Here is a 23,707-nt window from a genome sequence, read left to right as displayed (position 1 = left end):
GTGGCACCGCTGGGTCCAGCCGGTGGTAATGACTCTCCACCGGGGGTTGGAGGACTAATCTCGCTTGAGTTATAAAGTGGTCCCCGGCTGTGTTTCACTCTGTGTTTTTAGGACCTGGATTATTAGGGGAAGCTCCAGGACATCCAGGCCGAGGACAGCGCCCTGTGGCCGGGCTGCAGCGCCCTGTGGCCGGGCAGCAGAGCCCCGTGTCCGGCCCGGTGTGGAGGTCGCTCTGCATGGATTTCTTCTAGAAAAACTGCATTATCTTCTCTGCACTGCAACATAAAGTCACACCCCGAGTTGTTGCGTTCCTGTCAGGGGGAGGAGTTGGACATGGCGGAATCCGGCCGGGCCAGACAGCCGGACCCTGACGCTGCTGCCTGCCGGACATCGAGCCCCCTGACCGGGAAGAAGAGGCCGCAGCAGTCCCCTGGTCCCCGGTCCCGGTACCAGAGCTCTGCTCCGGGCCACTGCCTCAAGAGGGTGACCCTGACCAAGCCCACCTTCTGCCACAGCTGCAGCGACTTCATCTGGGGGCTGGTCGGCTTCCTGTGTGAAGGTAAGACTTCATTAAGTATAAAGTGTGTTTATTTATAGTAAATCATGATTTATTTATAGTAAAAACTTGTACTTCGTGCCCCACATAACTGCACACTTGCTGTGGGGTTTGGACCACCGACCCCTGCTGGTTGTTTCTGCTGCTTGTGGAGCTTCAGGTGACCCTGAACCAGGTGTGATGCATTTAAAGAGTGGAGGGACTGAAGTAAACAGTTTGTCCTCTGGAGCTGAACTCTGGGGGGTGAGACCAGATCACAGACCAGATCACAGACTGGGATCACAGACTGGAATCACAGACCAGATCACAGACCAGATCACAGACTGTATGACAGAACATATCATACACTGGATCACAGACTGGATCACAGACCAGATCACAGACTGGATCACAGACTGGATCACAGACTGGAATCACAGACTAGATCACATACTGTATGACAGAACATATCGTACACTGGATCACAGACTGGATCACAGACTGGATCACAGACTAGATCACAGACTGGATCACATGCCAGATCACAGACTGGGGTCACAGACTGGGTCACAGACTGGGTCACAGACTGGATCACAGACTGGATCACAGACTGATCACAGACTGGATCACAGACTGGATCACAGACTGGATCACAGACTAGATCACAGACTGGATCACAGACTGGGATCACAGACTGGATCACAGACTGGATCACAGACTGGGATCACAGACTGGATCACAGACTGGGTCACAGACTGGGTCACAGACTGGGTCACAGACTGGATCACAGACTGGATCACAGACTGGATCACAGACTGGATCACAGACTGGATCACAGACTGATCACAGACTGGGATCAGACTGGGTCACAGACTGGGATCACAGACTCACATACTGTATGACAGAACATATCGTACACTGGATCACAGACTGGATCATGGACTAGATCACAGACTGGATCACAGACTGGATCACAGACTGGATCACAGACTGGATCACAGACTAGGTCACAGACTGGATCACAGACTGGATCACAGACTGGATCACAGACGGGGTCACAGACTGGGATCAGGCTCAGTTGAAACTTGTGTTTAGTGTCGTTGATCTCAAACTTTTTCTGAACTGTGAAGGATTCATCATCTGCTGCCAGTAAACATGAGGAACCAGGGAAGCATCCTTTAGTCATTCCTCCTCCTCCTCCTCCTCCTCCTCCTCCTCCTCCTCCTCCTCCTCTTCCTCTCCTTCACTGTCCTCCCTTTTCCTACTAGAATGGGCCCTTTCTATTCTTCTCTCCTTTACATTCCTCCCCTTGTTTCTTTCTTTTTTCCTCCTCTTTCTTTCCTATATCACTTATTTGTGTTCCTCCCTTTTCCTTTCCTTTCCTTTCCTTTCCTCCTCTTCCCTTTGCCCTTCTTTTCTTTCCTTACCATGTCCTTCCTTTCTTCTTCTTTCCTTTCCACTTTTTCCATTTCCTTTTCCTTTTTGTTTAACTTCATCTCCTTTCCCCCTCTTTCCTTCCTATCATCTTCTTTCCTTTCCTTCCTCTTCCCTTTCCTTTACTTTCATCTCCTTTCCTCCCCCTTCTTTCCTTTCCTCCCTTTTCCTTTTCCATTTCCTTTTTTCTTTTCCTTTCCTTCCCCTCTCTTTTCTTTCCATTTCACAAAGCCACGACTTAATCATGAATTCAACAGGCGAACTGAAGAGCAGATATATACACACACACACACACACACACACACACACACACACACACACACACACACACACACACACACACACACACACACACACACCGATAAACTCCACTCTGCCCAGTAACACACTGGTTGTCCACCATCAGAGCTCCAGTGGAGTCGTGATTTACTTCCTCTGGGTTGTCATGGCAACAGGAGGCGTGTTTTTGTGGCAGCCAGCAGAGTCATGACCCTCATCATCATCATCTTCTTCATCTTCATCTTCATCTTCATCATCAAACAGCAGCAGATGCATTAAAGGCTGCACAACAACAACAACAACAACAACAACAACACTGCTCGGCTGGATTACGTAACGTTTTCTTCTTTAAGCCGCGGAGTTGGATTAAAGAACATGTGATGTCATCAAAGTGCTTCATCTGGCTGTGAAAATGTCATATATATATATATATATATATATATATATAGTATGAATAAAACGCCTAATCTCTTTATTATCAAAACGTTCAGTGGAAGAAATGCAGCTGCACATTTCAGATAACTGAAGTTTATTACAACCATGCTCTTATTTTGGTAGTTTTGTCCATTATTTCAATCAGTATTAGTAACTTTAACGCACCAATTAGATCTGTAAACATGTGATATCACCCAAAAAATAAATCTGTAAGGTTGTAAACAAACCTTCAGGTAAGACAAACTCATGTGGAAGAGGAACATTTTAGTAAAGTGCTTTAATACATATACACTTGTCATTCTCTCCATGTAAACATATTCAGTATACCAGGGAACACATTTGTTTTTCTTTAGTCTACACAATAAAAGTTATAAAAAAGATTTGTGTACTAGTGTACTCCCGGGTGCTTCAGTACGCCGTGACATCACTGGGGGGTGTGGTTAGAAGAGCAACCGAGCAAACTTCTGTCCAAAGGTTGAATCTTGTCAATCAGTGTGTAGCCCCGCCCTAAAGCATCCCCTGCTTTATGGTCTGTTTGACTCTAAATGGAGCATCATTTACTAAATGAACATCATGCTGTATTGAAGAAGACTTGAAACTAGAGATTGAGACCATAAACTCATGTTTACAATGTTTACTGAGGGAATAAATCAAGAGAGAAGTAGAGTCATTTTCTCATAGACTTCTATACAACCAGAGGAGTCGCCCCCTGGTGGACAGCAGAGAGAATGCAGCTTTAGTATTTGTCATTCTATAAGCCTTTTTCTTTTTCCTTCCTGTGTTTAGTTTCTTCTGTGTTTTTTCAGCTTCGATACCAGGAGCTCTTCGAAGCAGAACTCTTGATCCTCAAAGTGTCTCTCTGTGTTTAATTAAAGAACAAATTCAATTTTATCTGCAGGAAACTGTGACTACTGTCGCAGAATAAAACATTCATTGGTGGTTTACCAGACAGAGGAGAGGATTGTTGAGTTTAGTTTTTGACTGTTAACAATAATGATTGTTTTCATTAAGTTTCCCAGTTTATTTAATCATAATTTAACTTTTAGTTAAATGTCAGAAGATGTCAGTTTTCTTTCCAAGAGTTTTCAAATGTCTTGTTTAAGTCCAACCATTAGTCCAAACCTAAACATATTTAATTCAAAGTGACATAAAAACAGACCGATGGTCACGTTGGAGCAGCGTTGGAAGAAGTACTTTGATCTTTTACTGGAGTAAAAGTAGTAATATTACAGTGTTGAAATACTACTATAAGTATTAGCATCAGATTATACCTAAAGACACAATGTCGTCTTGTATTGGTCTTAAATTGTGATATCAGTTCACATCCTGATTAATTTGATCAATTGATTAATTTGATCAATTGATAAAATATTTATGGATAAAATTAGTTGGAAATATATTTGTCTGATTCTGTGAATTTAATTCCTGACCAATCAGTAAATCAAATTAGTGCAAAAATCATACTTGTTACTTAACATGTCTCATATTTTGTCTCCAGTCGTCTTATTAAAAAAATATATGTATATATTGTTTTTATGCTCACAGCCAAGTCGCTCTTTAAAAATATAGTTTAATCTCAATGAGTTTTTTTGTTTAAAATAAAAAAATGTAACTGGAAAATTTGTTTAATTAATCTCGTTTAATTTATTTTACATAAACTACAGTTACCTGTCTAGACGTCTGTATTTCTAGTCTTAATTTCTGAGCACTTACTTAGAAATAATCGCCTCTTTTGTACAAAATTTCTCCTAAAAAGTACAAAATTGATGTTCAACACAAAGTGAAAATTGAATGAAAACAACCCAATGACTTTATTCATCAACTATGGATTCAGTTTGACTTCTTTTTTTAGTTTCTGTTTTAGTTTTTTTACCTCTGACTGTCAGTCGTAGATTTCAGTAAAGGTGATGTAATCCAAACAACCTCAGATTGCAAAGGATTCTGGGTAAAACTGACATCAGGTATCCAGTTCCTCATGATGAGAAAACCCAACATGAAGCATGAAATCTGGTCTGTTTGTTCTTCCTTAAACCAACCAAACTCATTAACATTCACTTCACTGGTATAGTGGATCACATGGGAATCGAACCTACGACCTGACAGTGTTGCTGCCTTGCTCAGTGGCCTCTAACCCTCCTCTCTGTCTCCTCCTCCTCCAGTGTGTAACTTCATGTGTCACGAGAAATGCCTGAAGACGCTGCGTTCAGCTTGCTCCTGCATGACGCCGTCTTTGGTCCGGGTGAGTAAAACAAACAGATGTTTTATTGATCGGAGCCGATCACTGAGCCGGATTAACTGCTGCACCGATCAATAACCGGGCAAAGAGCATGAGTGAGAAGTAACAGAGAGGAGGAGTGATCAGAGCAGAAGATTTAAAGGCTTCAGATCCTGAAGTCAGTTTTTATTTGTCCTGAAAACAAAAATGTTTTCCTTCTGTTTGTGACTGAAAGTGATGGAAAGTATCAAGTACACAAAGTACTAATGCAAGGTACTTGTACTCTAGTTGAGTACTTTCTACTCCTCCTCCACTACATCTCAGAGGTACATATTGTACTTTTAACTGTACTACATCTCAGAGGTACATATTGTACTTGTACTCTTTACTCTTACTACATTTACATCTCAGAGGTACATATTGTACTTTTAACTGTACTACATTTAGAGGTACATATTGTACTTTTAACTGTACTACATCTCAGAGGTACATATTGTACTCTTTACTCTACTACATTTAGAGGTACATATTGTACTTTTAACTTTACTCTCAGAGGTACATACTACATTTAGAGGTACATATTGTACTCTTTACTCTACTACATTTAGAGGTACATATTGTACTCTTTACTCTACTACATTTAGAGGTACATGTTGTACTCTTTACTCTACTACATCTCAGTGGTACATATTGTACTTTTTTACTACACATTCAATAAACACAGACGAAGAAACAGGAAGTGTAGAAATCCCTCCCATGTCTGTGTTTTTTTACTCTTTCCTGCAGAACTTTTTTGATGCATTGAGATAGTTTTTGTTCCTGTAACTGTACCACAAATAAAACACAATTTAAATTCTGTATTTTTTGGAATAAAAACATGTTTTAACCTTTTTTTTTTTTAAATATAAGTTTCCTAATTAAATCACAATCGTTCTTATTAAAGAATCCGTAAAAAAGATGATTCTCATTTGTTAATATTTAATATTTAAACAGGCCAGTTTTCTTTTTATTTGACTCTGAGTTTGACTTTATGTTTTCATTTTATGTCCTCATGTGTTTTGTTGAAAACCAGCTGCAGGAGTTCAGATCAGGGCCCCCGGGCTCCGGCCCCCCCGACACCTGGTGCTTTATGTTGAAATGTCACGCTGTTATATAACATGTCATGTTGTTTTAAATAACCTTGTTGTCATATTCAAGGCCTACAGATAATCCTAATCCTCTCTGGAGCCATTATTGATTTAAAGCTGAGTGTTTAAAAAGCTTTTTAAATGACTGATATTAAACTTTATCTTTTATTGCCGTCCATCCTCAGAAATATTTAGATTTTTAGCTTTTAAATGTTGTTTATTTTGACCAAATATGTACAAAAACAAGACTCTTTGTTTTTAAAATGCCACGTTGTCTTAAATCTTCTCAGTGAGTTCTTCCTGCAGCAGGATGAGCATGTAGTCGTGTTTTGTTTCGTTAGCTTTATTAGTGTTGACCGAGTCTCCTCGCTGCCCCCTGCAGGTTCCCGTGGCTCACTGCTTCGGCCCCGCCGGACAGAAGAAACGTTTCTGCTGCGTCTGCAGGAAACAGACGGAGGGGAACGCGGCGCTGCGCTGTGAAGGTCAGGACCAGTGTCACCTCCCAGTTAAAACAGTTTAATAATTTAATAATATACATAAATATATATATATATATATAATTAGCAATATAAATAATAAAGATTCAAATCAATAAATATAGAATAAAATGTGATTTTAAAAAGATAATAAAATTAATTAATAAGTTGACCCAAATGCTAAGATAATAAATAAATAAATAAATTTAAAAAACGAATGCTGAACTGTTTAAAAGGAAGAACTGGCTGCAAACTTCCTGTTATGACCTTTGACCTCACATCCCTGAGGTGAATTGCTGCAAACAGAATATCACTAATGTAATGTGTGTGTGTGTGTGTGTGTGTGTGTGTGTGTGTGTGTGTGTGTGTGTGTGTGTGTGTGTGTGTGTGTGTGTGTGTGTGTGTGTGTGTGTGTGTGTGTGTGTGTGTGTGTGTGTGTGTGTGTGTGTTTCAGTGTGTGAGCTGCACGTCCACGCTGACTGTGCCGTCTTCAGCTGTGCAGACTGTCGCAGTTCTCACCTGGACGGGACTCTGGAGCAGGTGAGTGTGAGAATCTACGACAGTAAACTCTCTAAAAGACGACGCTATACGTAGTTTGTCAAATGCAGTATGCAAAAAATACCAGACTCCTCTGGTTGTATAGAAGTCTATGAGAAAATGACTCTACTTCTCTCTTGATTTATTCCCTCAGTAAACATTGTAAACATGAGTTTATGGTCTCAATCTCTAGTTTCAAGTCTTCTTCAATACAGCATGATGTTCATTTAGTAAATGATGCTCCATTTAGAGTCAAACAGACCATAAAGCAGGGGATGCTTTAGGGCGGGGCTACACACTGATTGACAGGTGTAGCTTTGACCTTTGACCTCTGATGTCGTCGTCACTGGTTACTCTTAATGGTGGCGATCAAGTCAAGTTTATTTGATTTGATTTTGTGGTCAAAATCTGGAATCTGCTGCAACTGAATCAGTCAGATTATTGAATGAATGATTTCGTGTTATTGATCAGTCTGACTGATCACCTGACACCTGCAGCGGTCCCACACTCTTATATCAAAGACTTCCTGTTAGACACTCTCCATTCTGTGTGTGTGTGTGTGTGTGTGTGTGTGTGTGTGTGTGTGTGTGTGTGTGTGTGTGTGTGTGTGTGTGTGTGTGTGTGTGTGTGTGTGTGTGTGTGTGTGTGTGCTCCTAGCTGATTGATCGGTTCACAGACGCTGATTAAAAATCCATCGCGTGAAGCTCCTGTAGAGCTGCTGATGGCTGTCGGCTGGAAACCAGCAGCAGAAACAGACCGTTTCTGACTGGTTCAGACTGGTTCTCAGCTCCAAAGCCCAATGATTCCTACTGGAGAAGTCAATATTTAAAAACACAGATATGTAGTTTCATAAATAATCTCCTAAACAGCTGGTATTTGTAGTTTTTATCAAAACAAACAGGAGGAAAAAGTGCATTTGTAGGGGACTATTTTCAGCGGCGGATGAATACATGTGTGATTGAGTCAGAATAAACTACAGTGTGATGACGATGATGATGATGATGATGAAGATGGTGATGAAGGAACAACAGTGAGGCTCATTGATATTTTCTTCCAGTCCTCTAACAACCGCTCACTCAGGATCTACTTTCTGCTGCTGCAGGATACGTTTCACCACCACTGGAGGGAGGGGAACCTGCCGTCAGCGGCGAGGTGTGACGTGTGTCGGCGTTCCTGCGGTTCTTCAGACGTCATGGCTGGGATGAGGTGTGAGTGGTGCGGCGTCACGGTGAGGATCAGTTGAACCGCATCAAACCAGACCTGCAGACCTTTATACCTGCAGACCTCTAACCTACAGGACCTAGAACCTCATACATCTAGACCTGCACACCTCTAGAACTCTAGACCTGCAGAACTCTAATCTACAGGATCTAGACCTGGTCTAGTCTAACCCTGTCAAAATATGAAGCTGCTATCTTCATGCCTCTTCATGTTCGTCTCTGCAGAGCCACGCGGCGTGCTACCTCGGCGTGCCACCAGAGTGCACTCTGGGACGTCTGGGCTGCATGATGCTGCATCCGGCCTGCGTCCGCCTCGACTCGAGAAACTTCAGCAAGATGCACTGCTACCGCATCACAGAGAGCTGCAGCCAGGACCTGGGTACACACACACACACACACACACACACACACACACACACACACACACACACACACACGCACACCTCCAGACCACATCCTCTGTGCAGCAGTGTGTGAAGCAGAAACACTCGGCTCGTTTCCTGACAGTTTCATATGAGGCGAGAAACCAAAAATGAGCTGTTTTTTTGTGTGAATAAAATCTCCGATGTGAACAAAGAGGTGTTTGTTTGTCAGGCTCGTTTCAAACAAACACGTTTAGTGTCTTTGCACTCGGCCTGTGGAGAGCTCAGAACCAGACTCCATGCAAGCTTCATCAGATTTAAAGGCTCAGTTCAGAATTAAAGGAAGATGTCAGAAAAACTTATTTTGCAGATCAAGTGAATTAAACCAAAAACTGCAAGATGAGATTCTAGGAGGAGCAGGTGGACTGATCCTTTAAGTCATTTAAGAATGAATGGAAGATCTTGTGAAAACCCCTGTTTAACATTAAAGTACAGGGAAATAAATAAAATTAGATAAAAAACAACAAAATGCAAGTTAGAAAAATGACAAAAACTTCATGTATTCTGAGGGAAACCGTGTGCAGCAGTCGTAGTAGAAAGTATAGCGCATGTATATTGATTGTAAATATAACAAAATATAAACAAGAAAGATTATCAATGTGGTGCAAAAATGTAAATGTAAACATGTTAACAGAAAAGTAAAAATTCAAAATATAACCATATATATATATATATATATATATATATATATATATATATATATATATATATATATACACAGCGGGTAAAATAAGTATTGCACACGTCACCATTTTTCTCAGTAAATATATTTCTAAAGGTGCTATTGACATGAAATGTTCACCAGATGTCGGTAACAACCCAAGTAATCCATACATACAAAGAAAACCAAAGAAAGAAATTAAGTTATGTGGAATAAAATGGAATGACACAGGGAAAAAGTATTTAACACGCTTACTGAAATGTATTTAATACTTGGTACAGAAGCCTTTGTTGGTAATGACAGCTTCAAGACGCCTCCTGTATGGAGAAACTAGCTGCATGCATTGCTCAGGTGTGATTTTGGCCCATTCTTCCACACAAACAGTCTTCAAATCTTGAAGGTTCCGTGGGCCTCTTCTATGAACTCTGATCTTTAGTTCTTTCCATAGATTTTCTATTGGATTCAAGTCAGGTGATTGGCTGGGCCATTCTAGCAGCTTTATTTTCTGTCTCTGAAACCAGTTGAGAGTTTCCTTGGCTGTGTGTTTGGGATCATTGTCTTGCTGAAATGTCCACCCTCGTTTCATCTTCATCATCCTGCTAGATGGCAGCAGATTTTTATCAAGAATGTCTCGGTACATTTTTCCATTCATCCTTCCTTCAATTATATGAAGTTTGCCAGTGCCGTATGCTGAAAAACAGCCCCACACCATGATGTTCCACCTCCAAACTTCACTGTTGGTCTGGTGTTTTTGGGGTGATGTGCAGTGCCATTTGACCTCCAAACATGGTGTGTATTATGGCATCCAAAGAGTTCCATGTTGGTCTCATCTGACCAGACTATATTCTCCCAGTATTTCACAGGCTTGTCTAAATGTTGTGCAGCAAACTTTAAACGAGCTTCAACATGCTTTTTCTTCAGCAATGGAGTCTTGCGTGGTGAGCGTGCATACAGGCCACGGCGGTTGATGCATTACTTATTGTTTTCTTTGAAACAATTGTACCTGCTGATTCCAGGTCTTTCTGAAGCTCTCCACTAGTGGTCCTTGGCTCTTGGACAACTCTTCTGATAATTATTTTCACTCCTCTGTCAGAAATCTTGCGAGGAGCACCTGGTCGTGGCCGGTTTATGCTGAAATGATGTTCTTTCCACTTCCGGATTATGGCCCCAACAGTGCTCACTGGAACCAATGCCATCAGTATGTTCTGCAACAATAAGGTTGTGAAGGTCTTGAGAGAGCTCTTTGCTTTTACCCATCATGAGATGTTTCTTGTGTGACACCTTGGTAATGAGACACCTTTTTATAGGCCATCAGTTGGGACTGAACCAGCTGATATTAATTTGCACTGACAAGGGGCAGGATTGCTTTCTAATTACTGATAGATTTCAGCTAGTGTCTTGGCTTTCCATGCCTTATTGCACCTCCCTTTCTTCATGTGTTCAATACTTTTTCCCTCATTCCATTTTATTACACACAACTTAATTTCTGAACTGTTTTGTTTTCTTTGTATGTATGGATTACTTGGGTTGTTACCGACATCTGGTGAAAATGTCACGTCGATAGCATCTTTAGAAATATATTTACTGAGAAAAATGGTGACGTGTTCAATACTTATTTTACCCGCTGTATATACCAAAATTAAAACACAAAGAATGGAAGATAAGGCCTTTTTCATGATTGGAAAAAATCTTGACAGTTTCACAGTGAAAACGTACAGTGAAACATAAAAAACTAAGATAAAAAAACACTATATGCAAGTTTAAAATATATTAAAATAAGATAAACCTTTTCTGGAGAAAACTGTGAAGCAGTTGCCGTACAAAGTAACAAAATGTAAACAATAAAAATGATCAAGAAGATGCAAAATGCAAGAAATGTAAAGTTTTTCCAGGTCTTTGGTTTCTCAAAGTAAAACATTCTAAGTATTAAGATTAAGATCTTATTTGAAGACTATTTATTTCCCTTTATTTACCAGGTGAAAGTCTCACTGAGATTAAAACCTGTTTTGAGAGAATAAACAGAATACAAACAACTTGAACGTGCTTTTATTTTTTAATCTCTGTTAAATATTTTCCAGTAATCTCTCCGTTTCCGTCCGTTTGTTTCTCTCAGATAACTCTGATGAAGTCGATCCGTCAGCTGCTGCGACTAAAGAGGGTCAGCCGGCAGCTCCAGAGTCAGGTTAGTCCACATGGTAGACCTCCAGAGTCAGGTTAGTCCACATGGTAGACCTCCAGAGTCAGTCCACATGGTAGACCTCCATAGTCAGGTTAGTCCACATGGTAGACCTCCAGAGTCAGGTTAGTCCACATGGTAGACCTCCAGAGTCAGGTTAGTCCACATGGTAGACCCCCAGAGTCAGGTCAGTCCACATGGTAGACCTCCAGAGTCAGTCCACGTGGTAGACCTCCAGAGTCAGTCCACATGGTAGACCTCCAGAGTCAGGTTAGTCCACATGGTAGACCTCCAGAGTCAGTCCACATGGTAGACCTCCAGAGTCAGTCCCACATGGTAGACCCCCAGAGTCAGTCCACATGGTAGACCTCCAGAGTCAGTCCACGTGGTAGACCCCCAGAGTCAGTCCAGGTAGACCCCCAGAGTCAGGTCAGTCCACATGGTAGACCTCCAGAGTCAGTCCACGTGGTAGACCTCCAGAGTCAGTCCACATGGTAGACCCCCAGAGTCAGGTCAGTCCACATGGTAGACCTCCAGAGTCAGTCCACATGGTAGACCCCCAGAGTCAGTCCACATGGTAGACCTCCAGAGTCAGTCCACGTGGTAGACCCCAGAGTCCACATGGTAGACCTCCAGAGTCAGGTCAGTCCACATGGTAGACCTCCAGAGTCAGGTCAGTCCACATGGTAGACCTCCAGAGTCAGTCCACATGGTAGACCTCCAGAGTCAGTCCACATGGTAGACCCCAGAGTCAGTCCACGAGACCCCCAGAGTCAGTTTCACAGAACTTTATTTTGAAATTCAATAGAGATCTGACTGAAGAATATTTTTCATTTAAAGGAATGATGCAGAAAAATAGTGAAATATAGTGAAAAAATACAGATTTTACAATGTCGTGTGTGTGTGTGTGTGTGTGTGTGTGTGTGTGTGTGTGTGTGTGTGTGTGTGTGTGTGTGTGTGTGTGTGTGTGTGTGTGTGTGTGTGTGTGTGTGTGTGTGTGTGTGTGTGTGTGTGTGTGTGTGTGTGTGTGTCCTGTAGGTAAACTTCTTAAGGTGTATGACGGTGATGATGCAGTAAAGCGCGGCTGCTTCCGATTGGTTTCCTTCATGCGAGCGACAAAGAATGAGGAAGTGGTGGTGAGAGCTTCCCTAAAACATTTCACGCACACTATTACTACAACAAATACTACTAGTACTACTACTACTAGTACTACTACTAGTACTACTACTAAAACTACTATGTAAAGAGCTTAAAGCATCAAACACTTTAGTGGAAACTTCTGGAATAGGCATTTGTTTTCAAATAAAAGCATGTAATTATAATTCTGTAAAAGCTGGATGTAATAAACAGGGTGAAATAATTAAATTCATGTTTTGATTCACAGGTTACAGTTTGTGATTGTATTATTCTAATAAAAAAAGATGCTAAAATAGAACATTGATCAAAGTAAAGGCAGCCAGAGACGGAGTTTCTGATGACTAAAACTTTATTTAAATCTCTGTGAATCTACTTTTATATTTAATACGAAACTAAATATTGTTCTCTGTCCGATTGGTGCGTAAAAATACAGAAATTAATTCCTAATCCTTTTAATTATATGTGTTATTTTGAGGTAAATTTATTATATTAATGGTATATATATTTTATTTTATTAAATAATAATAATAATCAAAAATATAATGATAACAATAATAAGTAGTATAAAGATTAATTATATAATCATAACAAAAATATTATTATTATAATTTTATAATTTCTTACTATTTTTTTAGGTAAATTTAAAATAATATTTCTATGTATATTTTTTAATAATAAGAATAATATGATACATTTTATTTGTGTGGCGCTTTAAAAGGTACTATTATAGGTATTATTATTATTATTCATGCATCTTGGCTTAACGCTGCAGTAACGTTCTCGTCCTGCAGGAGGCGGCACTGAGGGCCTTCTACCTCCCTGATGACCCTCGGGACTTCGAGCTGCAGGAGGTCGGTGGCAAGCAGCGTCTCCATAGTGATGACATCCTCAACCGTAACGGTGGCCCTGACAACCGGGGCTCCCTGAAGGATGGCGGCGACGCCTGGATGCTGAGGGCCAAACCCAGAGACGTTGAGGTCATCAACGTGTACGCAGGTCGGCCCAGGTGAGACCAGGGAGGATGTAACCCCTTCATTCACTACTGGTGCTTCCCCAGTTTGTTAATGGTTTCACCTGCTGTGTGTTTCAGGTCGGGGTCAACATTCGTCTCCGTCTCCATCTCTAAAAACAGCACGGCGGATTCAGTCCTCACAGAGGTCCTCAGTCTGCTCGGCAGACAGGTAACTTTATGTTTTTATGTTTTATTTATAATAACATAAACAGTGAAGTATCTCACTTTGTCAGCCTTTAACCTTTATTGGAATTATTGGAAATTATTATTATTTTCACAAATTTGCAGCCACACATAGACTTTAAATGAAAAAAGGCAGGAAAAAAAATCACTTTACATGAAAGAATTCTGCAAAACAGTTTTATTTTTCACATTTTATGCTGCATTTGTGCATAAAAACTGAAACAATATATTGTTTTACAGCCTTTAACAGTTCTTTTATAATGTATTGAGTGATTATAACTACTGATTTTCATATCTTTATAGGTGTATGTGCCATTTGTATTTGGGGTTGCTGGCTGCTTTATAAATAGACAAAATGAGAAGTAAGACTTAAAGCTGAGTTTGTGCTGAAAGAGAAATACTGTCAATGTACAGAAAGGACATTTTAAAAAGAGCAAAGCAAAGACAAAAAATAATGCATAGAAAGTCTGGAAATAAAGACAAATGACTACAGAGGGTAAAATTATCCTCAAGAGATTTAACTTATATTTAGGTTATCAGACCATAGACGCTGTAACACTGAAACCTTTCACACTTTTGTTTCTGTGCAGATGAAACAAACTAGATACTGCTGGTATGTTGGTTTTATTGCCTTTCTACAGAGCCATGCTAGCTGTTCCCCCCTGTTTCCAGTCTTTATGCTAAGCTAAGCTAACCAGCTGCTGATTTTATCTGAGAGCGGTTTCAATCTGACTCTCACTCAAACATATTATTATAACTACTAAAAGATTTTGAATTTAAGATTGTATATGAATATTCAGATTTAAAAACATAGATAACACTGGGAAGATACAAAATGATATAGACAAAAAATAATTGACTTGCCATTTCATCATTTAGGTTTATAAATTTGTCAATTTCTTCATTTCAGATTTAAAACGTTCACCTTTTTAAATTTCAGTATTTAGTTTATTTTTATTTTCCTTTTTAACATTAAAGTATGACCTGATTATTATCCATTATACGTACTAAACATAATAATAATGTTGTTTTTTATTTTAGCTTTGGTCAAATTACGTCAATGTTTTCTTACTTACGTACATCTTCAAGATTTTATTTTTTTATTTTTGAGTAACACTGTTGAAAGTTGTCAAATACTTTAAATACCTGTTCATCTCTTCATTATATTTTTACAATCTCTTTATTAAATAAGATGTGTTTTGTTTCAGAAGGAAAACGCATCCACTTTCAGCCTGATGGAGGTTTACATGAGCAGCAAGCAAGGTGAGCTAAGCTAACGTAGAGAGTAAAGGACTTTTATTATTTATTTATTTATTTATTTATTTATTTATTTATTTATTTATTTATTGTCCTTTTAAATCCTCTGAAGTCTCCATTTTTTAGATAAAATCCCATAATGTGTAAAATTAACCTTAAATTACTTTATTAAAACTCTGTGTGATTATAATCATCTGTTAAGATTTTGACGTCTCCATTTCTGTCCTCCAGTTCAGAGACAGACGCTGAGTCCTCAGGAGAAGATTCAGGACAAACTGCAGGAGATCAGAAAGGTAGGAGGTCATGTGACACACTGAACTCCTGCAGGAGGAGATCAGGAGATCAAGGACTCCTAATGTTTACGTTGATGTTTATGTCCTCTTGATTCTAGCAATTTATAAAATGCAGTTTTTATTATTTTATTCTCCTTGATGTAGATTTTATTATGGCATTGTAGAGCCATGGTTGGTAATATTATTAATATAAATTATTATTATTAATATTATAGGAAAAAGATCACAGATTAACGTGTTCAATTTATAAGAAAATAATCTTTTTTTGCTTTTTCACTTTAAAAGGTTTGATCAAACTCATCACACAACAGACTCAGCCACTTGTTGTATTTTATTCCTGCAGTTGATGACCTAATCAAAATATACTTTACAATCAGACTTATCAATAAGAACATTCTGGTGATTTTAGCCCAGAATCATCATATTATCATCAGCATCCAGACTTTAAAGACACATTGCCTCAATTATGTCATTCAGAAGAAAAACAATGTACTTATTTGATTTTTTTTTCTCGTAATATATTTTTTTTTACCAGTTTCTTTCTCGGAAATAATTCTCCAGTTCCGTATTTTTTTTTTTACCTACAATACCCCTAATACGCCTTCGACAAGAGAGAAGGGACTAATTATACTGATCAGTTATGATGCTTTAAATTAAGGAATTGAGTTGTAAAGAAAATAATTATTAAATAAAGATCATTTAGAGCACAAATCAGTAATTTAGATGAAATATTTCCCTTTATCATTCTGACTTTCTATTCTACTTAATTTGTGCCCAACATTCAGACAGAAACGTGTGTTTTTACTGCTAAGATCATCATGATTGATTCATTAATGGATTGATTTTTTTCCCAGGTGTCTGTGCGTCAGATGCACCAGACTCGGTTCTACGTGGTGGAGAACAGGAAGCGGGCGGTGCAGGTCAGCCTGCTGATCGGAGGACTGACCCCGCTGCTGACCAAAGACGAGTACGTCCAGCTGATCCAGGAACAGCTGGCCATCAAGAGTGAGTCCGAGCCGCCGGCCGATAATAACGACACCTGAGACACATGATCACCTGAGCACGCCTCACTTCCTGTTTCTCTCCTTCTGTCTCTGCAGGTCACCTGGTCTCCGTCAGCCACGTCTACACCAGTCAAGGTGAGACTTTAAGAGTCCTCTCCAACAACTCTGACAACGTTTAGAGACAATCTGACAAACTGACAATTTGACACTGATATTGTGCAATATTACATTTCTATATCATGTGAATTAAAACTTTCATTATACTAAGGGCAATATATATATTTTAATTATTTCCAATAGAACTGACAAGATAACTCTCCATATAATGCTCTATATTACTTTTCTATTTAAATCTTTCAATTTTTTCTCTTGTATATAATCTTTTGTTGTTGTAATTAACTTTTTCTATTTTTGTTGATTTTTTAAACTATATCCTGGTAGAAGAATTTCCTTCAGGATTGATAAAGTTTAATATTAACGTAACGTAATTTAACTTCATTTAATGTAATTTAACGAAAATGAATGTAGTTTATCGTAACTTATTGTAACTTATTGTAACCTAAGGTACTTAACATAACTTAACTGATCTTATCTTATCTTATCTTATCTACTTCTCTTAAAAAGCCGCCATGTGGCTGAAAAAGTGTCTTAAAAAGTATTTTAGCTGATTCTCAACCTTTTTGGGCTTTTAACTCCTTAAAACAAGTTCATGTTTTTATCCTCGATTGAATAGTTTGCAAGAAGCCTGAATCACCTTAAATTATCTCAGAATTCTTGGGAAAAATGCAAATTCAAGCAGAAAGTTTTGTTCCTGCTTTCATCTCCTTTAGTTATTTATAACTGTAGGGGAGTTACATTTATAACTGAACATTATCATAAAATAAGATATATATAATCATATGTTTTTGCAGGTAAAACTCATTTGTAAAGTAACTAAAGCTGTCAGATAAAAGAAGTGCAGTAGAAGTATAAAGTAGCTTAAAAAGAAAGTACTCAAGTAAAGTATGAGTACCTGATATGTGTACTTATACATATGTGTGTGTGTGTGTGTGTGTGTGTGTGTGTGTGTGTGTGTGTGTGTGTGTGTGTGTGTGTGTGTGTGTGTGTGTGTGTGTGTGTGTGTGTGTGTGTGTGTGTGTGTGTGTGTGTGTGTTCAGGTGCGGTGGCGTTGCAGATCTCGTGTTTCTCTGAAGCAGAGAGGATCTACATGTTGGCTAAAGACACGACCGTCAACAACAAGACGCTCACTTCGCTCGTTATTCCAGAGATCGTGGTGAGAATCATTTAATGGAACTACAAACACTGTTTCAGACACATACATGTTTTTTTAATCTGCCGTGTGTTGATATTAGTAAAACTGTATAAATGTTTTTGTCGTCTGTCAGCATGAGGAGCTGGACGAAGACGTCTGTCCTCTGCTGGTGTTTGTTAACCCGAAGAGCGGCGGTATGAAAGGCAGAGAGCTGCTCTACGGCTTCAGGAAGCTGCTGAACCCTCATCAGGTCTTTGACATTTCCAACGGAGGACCACTGGCTGGGTGAGCGAAACCAACGCACCCAGAGTCTGCTCAGGATGTCTTTATGTCATGCTGAATCTAAACTCATCACCTTTTTATGTGGATGACTAATTGGTTTTCTGAAGGTAAATGAAGTCCACTGAAGAAATACATTTGCTGCTACATTGTGCCTACATGTACCAGGATGCATTGCGTGTGAGCTCGTTAAGTCTGATAAAAATAAACAACAACAAAAAACTCACTAATTGTCAAAAAGGAAAAATCCTTACAACTACACTGAAACATACAACCATAAACAGTCACAATAAATCCTTATTGATGGCCATCATGGCGCCGTAATCCAAGGTGGCGACGGCCAAATGGCTGAACTTGAGGCTTCAAAACATCGGTCCTCAAACCTGTGGGTGATGTCATGATGACCACGTCCACCTCTTACAGTCTACGGTTCAAACTTTATCTAACTACAGGTGAAGCTTTGAGAAGATTCATCAGGATGTAATGAACTCTGCAGGCCTTTAAACTGTGATGTCTGATTATTAACATGATGTTCTTCCTCTCTCTCTCCAGCCTCCACACGTTCCGGGAGGTTCCCCGGTTCCGGGTGCTGGTCTGTGGGGGCGACGGGACGACGGGCTGGGTGCTGGGAGTGCTGGAGGCCGTCCGGCACAAACTGGTGTGTCGAGAGCCGCCGATCGGCATCGTACCGCTGGGAACAGGTCAGACTGAGTGACTGAGACGTGCTGCAGAGGTTCTGAGGTTCTGATGGTTCTGTGGTTCGGTGTTCAAAGGTACTGAATTCTGTTCCCGTCTCTGCAGGGAACGACTTGGCTCGAGTCCTGCGTTGGGGACCGGGTTACAGCAGCGAGGACCCGCACCACATCCTGGTCTCTGTGGACGAGGCGGACGAGGTTCTGATGGACCGGTGGACCATCCTGCTGGACGCCCAGGACATCTCTGAAGACGGCAAAGACAACGGCTTCCTGGAGCCTCCAAAGGTCTGATCCAGATCCAGATCCAGATCCAGATCCTAAGAGAAACGTCAGGACTAACAGTCCAAATCCTGGCTGTTAGTGATGTGTTTAAAAATGGTTCACAATTTGCCGGTTAAACATTTTTTTCTCATATGCTACTGTATTAATCTACCTCTAACAGTTCGGTACAAGATATATAAACAGCTGACAATAATATAAATTAAACAACTTAACGAGAACTATATCCAATTTTCTTGAAATTTGTTTAAAATTTCTTAAAAATAAATAAATACATAAAAAAGATTACATTTAAAAAGGTTAAAATAGATGTAAAAATGGTAATAAAAGTGGCCCTGATACTCCACAATGATAATTAATAAAGTAACTATATACTATAGATTTAGTAACTTAACAAGAAATGTGTGTTTTAAAAGTTTCCAATTAGATTTAAATTTGTTAAATTTTGTTAAATTAAAACAGATTAAAATAGATATAAAGATGATGATATGTTAATATTTTGTAACCAGTTAATAAGGATGGTCAGATAATGTTTCTCATAGTTCTACTTAATCATAGTATTTTTTCTCCGAACAGTGGCCATGATACACATGATAATTATTAAATTAACAGCGTACGATATTACAGATTTAATAAATTAACAGGAAATAAGTGTTTCAACATTTACTTTCAAATTTGTAAAAAATGTATAAATACAAAGATACATTATAAAAGTACATTATTAAAATACATTATATTAAAATGATAATGATAACAATGATCATAAATATAATGTGTTAAAACCAGTTGTTGATAATGATTTCTTTCTCATAATGCTTCTTTATCATGGTATTTGTTTTCCTAAGAGTGCCCCTGATACTCCTTAATGATAATTAATAAATTAACAGCATACATTATTATAAATTTAATAACTTAACAGGAAATATGTGTTTTACACAGTTATCAATTTTCTCAGGTAACAGTATTAAGATGTGTCTCAGATTGTGCAGATGAACAACTACTTCGGTCTGGGCATCGACGCGGAATGCAGCCTCGACTTCCACCAGGCCCGAGAGGACGAACCCGATAAATTCACCAGCAGGTAAAACTTCATGACGATGATGATGATGATGATGATGATGATGATGAAGATGCTGATGATGAAAGATGTTTTCTGCATATTAACATGCGTATCAACACACAGGTTCCATAACAAAGGAGTGTATCTGAAGGTCGGCCTGCAGAAGATCAGCTACAGCCGGAGTCTCCACAACGAGCTGCAGCTGCAGGTGGACGCTCAGAACGTCCCGTTACCGCACATAGAGGGGCTGATCTTCCTCAACATACCCAGGTAACACACCCAGGTAACACACCAGGTAACACACACAGGTAACACACTCAGGTAACACACACAGGTAACACACTCAGGTAACACACACAGGTAACACACTCAGGTAACACACCTAGGTAACACACACAGGTAACACACACAGGTAACACAACCAGGTAACACACACAGGTAACACACCACACAGGTAACACACCTAGGTAACACACACAGGTAACACACACAGGTAACACACCAGGTAACACACACAGGTAACACACACAGGTAACACAACCAGGTAACACACACAGGTAACACAACCAGGTAACACACACAGGTAACACACCCAGGTAACACACACAGGTAACACACCCAGATAACACACCTAGGTAACACACACAGGTAACACACCAGGTAACACACCAGGTAACACACACAGGTAACACACCTAGGTAACACAACCAGGTAACACACCTAGGTAACACACACAGGTAACACACACAGGTAACACACTCAGGTAACACACACAGGTAACACACACAGGTAACACACTCAGGTAACACACCTAGGTAACACAGGTAACACACCAGGTAACACACACAGGTAACACACCAGGTAACACACACACACAGGTAACACACCTAGGTAACACACCAGGTAACACAACACACTAGGTAACACACACAGGTAACACACACACACAGGTAACACAACCAGGTAACACACACAGGTAACACACACAGGTAACACACACACACCTAGGTAACACACACAGGTAACACACCAGGTAACACACCAGGTAACACACAACACACCAGGTAACACACCTAGGTAACACAACCAGGTAACACACACAGGTAACACACACTAGTAACACACACAGGTAACACACCTAGTAACACACACAGGTAACACACACAGGTAACACACCTAGGTAACACAACCAGGTAACACACCTAGGTAACACACACAGGTAACACACACAGGTAACACACACAGGTAACACACCCAGGTAACACACACAGGTAACACACACAGGTAACACACACAGGTAACACACTAACACACACAGGTAACACACTAGTAACACACTAACAGGTAACACACACAGGTAACACACACAGGTAACACACACAGGTAACACACCTCACACACAGGTAACACACTCAGGTAACACACACAGGTAACACACACAGGTAACACACCAGGTAACACACACAGGTAACACACACAGGTAACACACACAGGTAACACACTCAGGTAACACACCCATCACACACCTCACCCATAGCCAATATGGCCACACACTTACCTTCCTGTGTGTGTGTGTGTGTGTGTGTGTGTGTGTGTGTGTGTGTGTGTGTGTGTGTGTGTGTGTGTGTGTGTGTGTGTGTGTGTGTGTGTGTGTGTGTGTAGTTGGGGTTCTGGTGCCGACCTGTGGGGGTCAGAGGTCGACGTTCGCCACGGGAAACCGAGCATCGATGACGGCCTGCTGGAGGTCGTCGGCGTCACCGGCGTCGTCCACATGGTGAGATGAGCCCCGACACCGAGACTCAAGGTCCACTTACTGGCTGTTTCCTGAGCTTTCAACCGTGTGTGTGTGTGTGTGTGTGTGTGTGTGTGTGTGTGTGTGTGTGTGTGTGTGTGTGTGTGTGTGTGTGTGTGTGTGTGTGTGTGTGTGTGTGTGTGTGTGTAGGGCCAGGTGCAGAGCGGTCTGCGCTCAGGGATTCGCATTGCTCAAGGGAACTACATCCGGCTGTCGGTGAGCAAACCCATACCTGTCCAGGTGGACGGAGAACCGTGGATCCAGCCGCCGGGACACATCATCATCTCTGCTGCCGGACTGCTTTGTCCGGACCCGTAGTTTGTTTATTCTGTGTATACCTGTAGTTATTGTGTAGTTCACCCTGTAGTTTATTAGTATATATTCTGTGTATACCTCTAGTTTATTAGTATTTTAATATTTTCTGTGTATACCTCTAGTTTATTAGTAGTGTGGTGTATTCTGTGTATACCTCTAGTTTATTAGTAGTGTGGTGTTTTCTGAGTATACCTGTAGTTTATTCGTAGTTTGTTATATTATGTGTATACCTGGTATATTATGTGTATACCTATATTCCCGTGGTTTATCTATAGTCAAGTGTTCATCACTGTAGTTTGTATGTAGCTTGGTGTGTTTCTATGTAGTTTATTTGTAGTTTGGTGTGTATCCCTGTAGTTTATCTGTCCTCATCTAAACTACGTTTGTTCCTCTGCTGTGTTTGCAGGTTCGGATGCTGAGGAAGTCCAAGCAGAAGCAGAAGAAGTCGTCCGCTGCCTCAAAGGACGGCCGTTCTGAGAGTCCGTCCTCCAGAAATGGAGGAAACTAACCGTCTGAAAATCAACATCCTGCCTTTTACCCGCCTCCTGCTGCTCTCCGGGAGGCCATTTTGTTTCCGTCAGCCGGCTGTGAGCTCACTCGTGTAGCTTCGTGGCGTCGCTGACGGGCTGCAGATCAACCCGGAGACTGAAGGAGGTTTAACGTTTACAGCCTGCACGCGGTGGGAGGAAGACCTGGATCGCCTCAAGTTTGGTCCAGTTGGGATCACATTTCCATCCTGCTGACCAAGCACTTATCACTTACACACGTTTAATATTCAGCAACTGAACATTTTTACTTAAAAAGGCAAGAGTAAAAAGTAATTTGCAGATTTAATATAGGAATTCTGCAGAGATTAAAAAGGAGTTGACAATTTCTCAGTATGCATAAGCTTCAGAGTTTGAACAAAAAAATATATATAAAAGTATTTAACAAAAGTAGATTTCTGTCCAGATGTGACAGTATGTGTACAGTAAGTAGCAGTAGACTCAGTGTCAGTTGATTTGTTGTAATAATGTGCAGCTATAGAGTGATTATAACCTCAAACATATTGTCATGGGAGAATATGAAAAAACAGGAGAACTCCTGAAGACAGGCAGTCTCATTAAGAAGCTGCAACCACATTATGTTAATCTAAACCACAAATCTTCTTGGAGGCTGAATAATTATTCTTCTTCTTCTGTAAAATCCGTTTGTAACGTTGGTTTTGCACAGCACTGAAGTTGCAGTGAAGCTCTCAAAAACTAATGAGCTTGCAAAATCAAACAAGACATCTCTGAAACCACTATGTGCAACTGGAACGAGTCCATTAACTGAAGAAATAAACAAAAGTCAATCTGAGCTGTGGCAAAAAGTGTTAAAGTGAAGAATAACTGTGAAGCCTGAAGCACAGTTTGTATTTCAGCAGATAAGAAGTGTGAAGCTTTTACACCAACTGTAAGTATATGAAAGGATTTATAATCTAATAGTTCAAAACCAAGTTTGTTTTGCCACAAATTATAATCCTGTTACGATAGTAGACAGGTTGTGTGCAAACTAAATAAATTAAGATTTAAAACAAGAAAATATATATTTTTTGACATAGAAACATGAAAAGGCTCATGACCAGACTGACACAAAATCTGTCCTTTAAAT

The 23,707-nt window shown here is 40.1% G+C and overlaps 1 protein-coding gene across 1 annotated transcript; it reads left to right on the top strand.

Annotated features, from left to right (window-relative positions):
- LOC129090156 (diacylglycerol kinase theta) lies at positions 1-23,677 on the top strand. The gene is given in 23 exon segments (XM_054597695.1): positions 1-559; positions 4,843-4,922; positions 6,408-6,507; positions 6,956-7,041; positions 8,141-8,266; positions 8,484-8,637; positions 11,455-11,523; positions 12,556-12,653; positions 13,446-13,660; positions 13,745-13,835; positions 15,058-15,112; positions 15,338-15,399; positions 16,254-16,404; positions 16,500-16,538; positions 17,561-17,676; positions 17,789-17,940; positions 18,487-18,635; positions 18,736-18,914; positions 19,889-19,989; positions 20,092-20,238; positions 21,631-21,742; positions 21,911-22,081; positions 22,482-23,677. Coding segments are annotated over 23 exon segments (2,781 nt in total). The 5' UTR covers positions 1-333; the 3' UTR covers positions 22,584-23,677.
- Positions 23,678-23,707: the final 30 nt, after the last annotated feature.

Source organism: Anoplopoma fimbria, chromosome 4, assembly GCF_027596085.1.
Source record: "Anoplopoma fimbria isolate UVic2021 breed Golden Eagle Sablefish chromosome 4, Afim_UVic_2022, whole genome shotgun sequence".
NCBI lineage: Eukaryota > Metazoa > Chordata > Actinopteri > Perciformes > Anoplopomatidae > Anoplopoma > Anoplopoma fimbria.
This window is presented reverse-complemented; position numbering and strand designations above follow the sequence as displayed.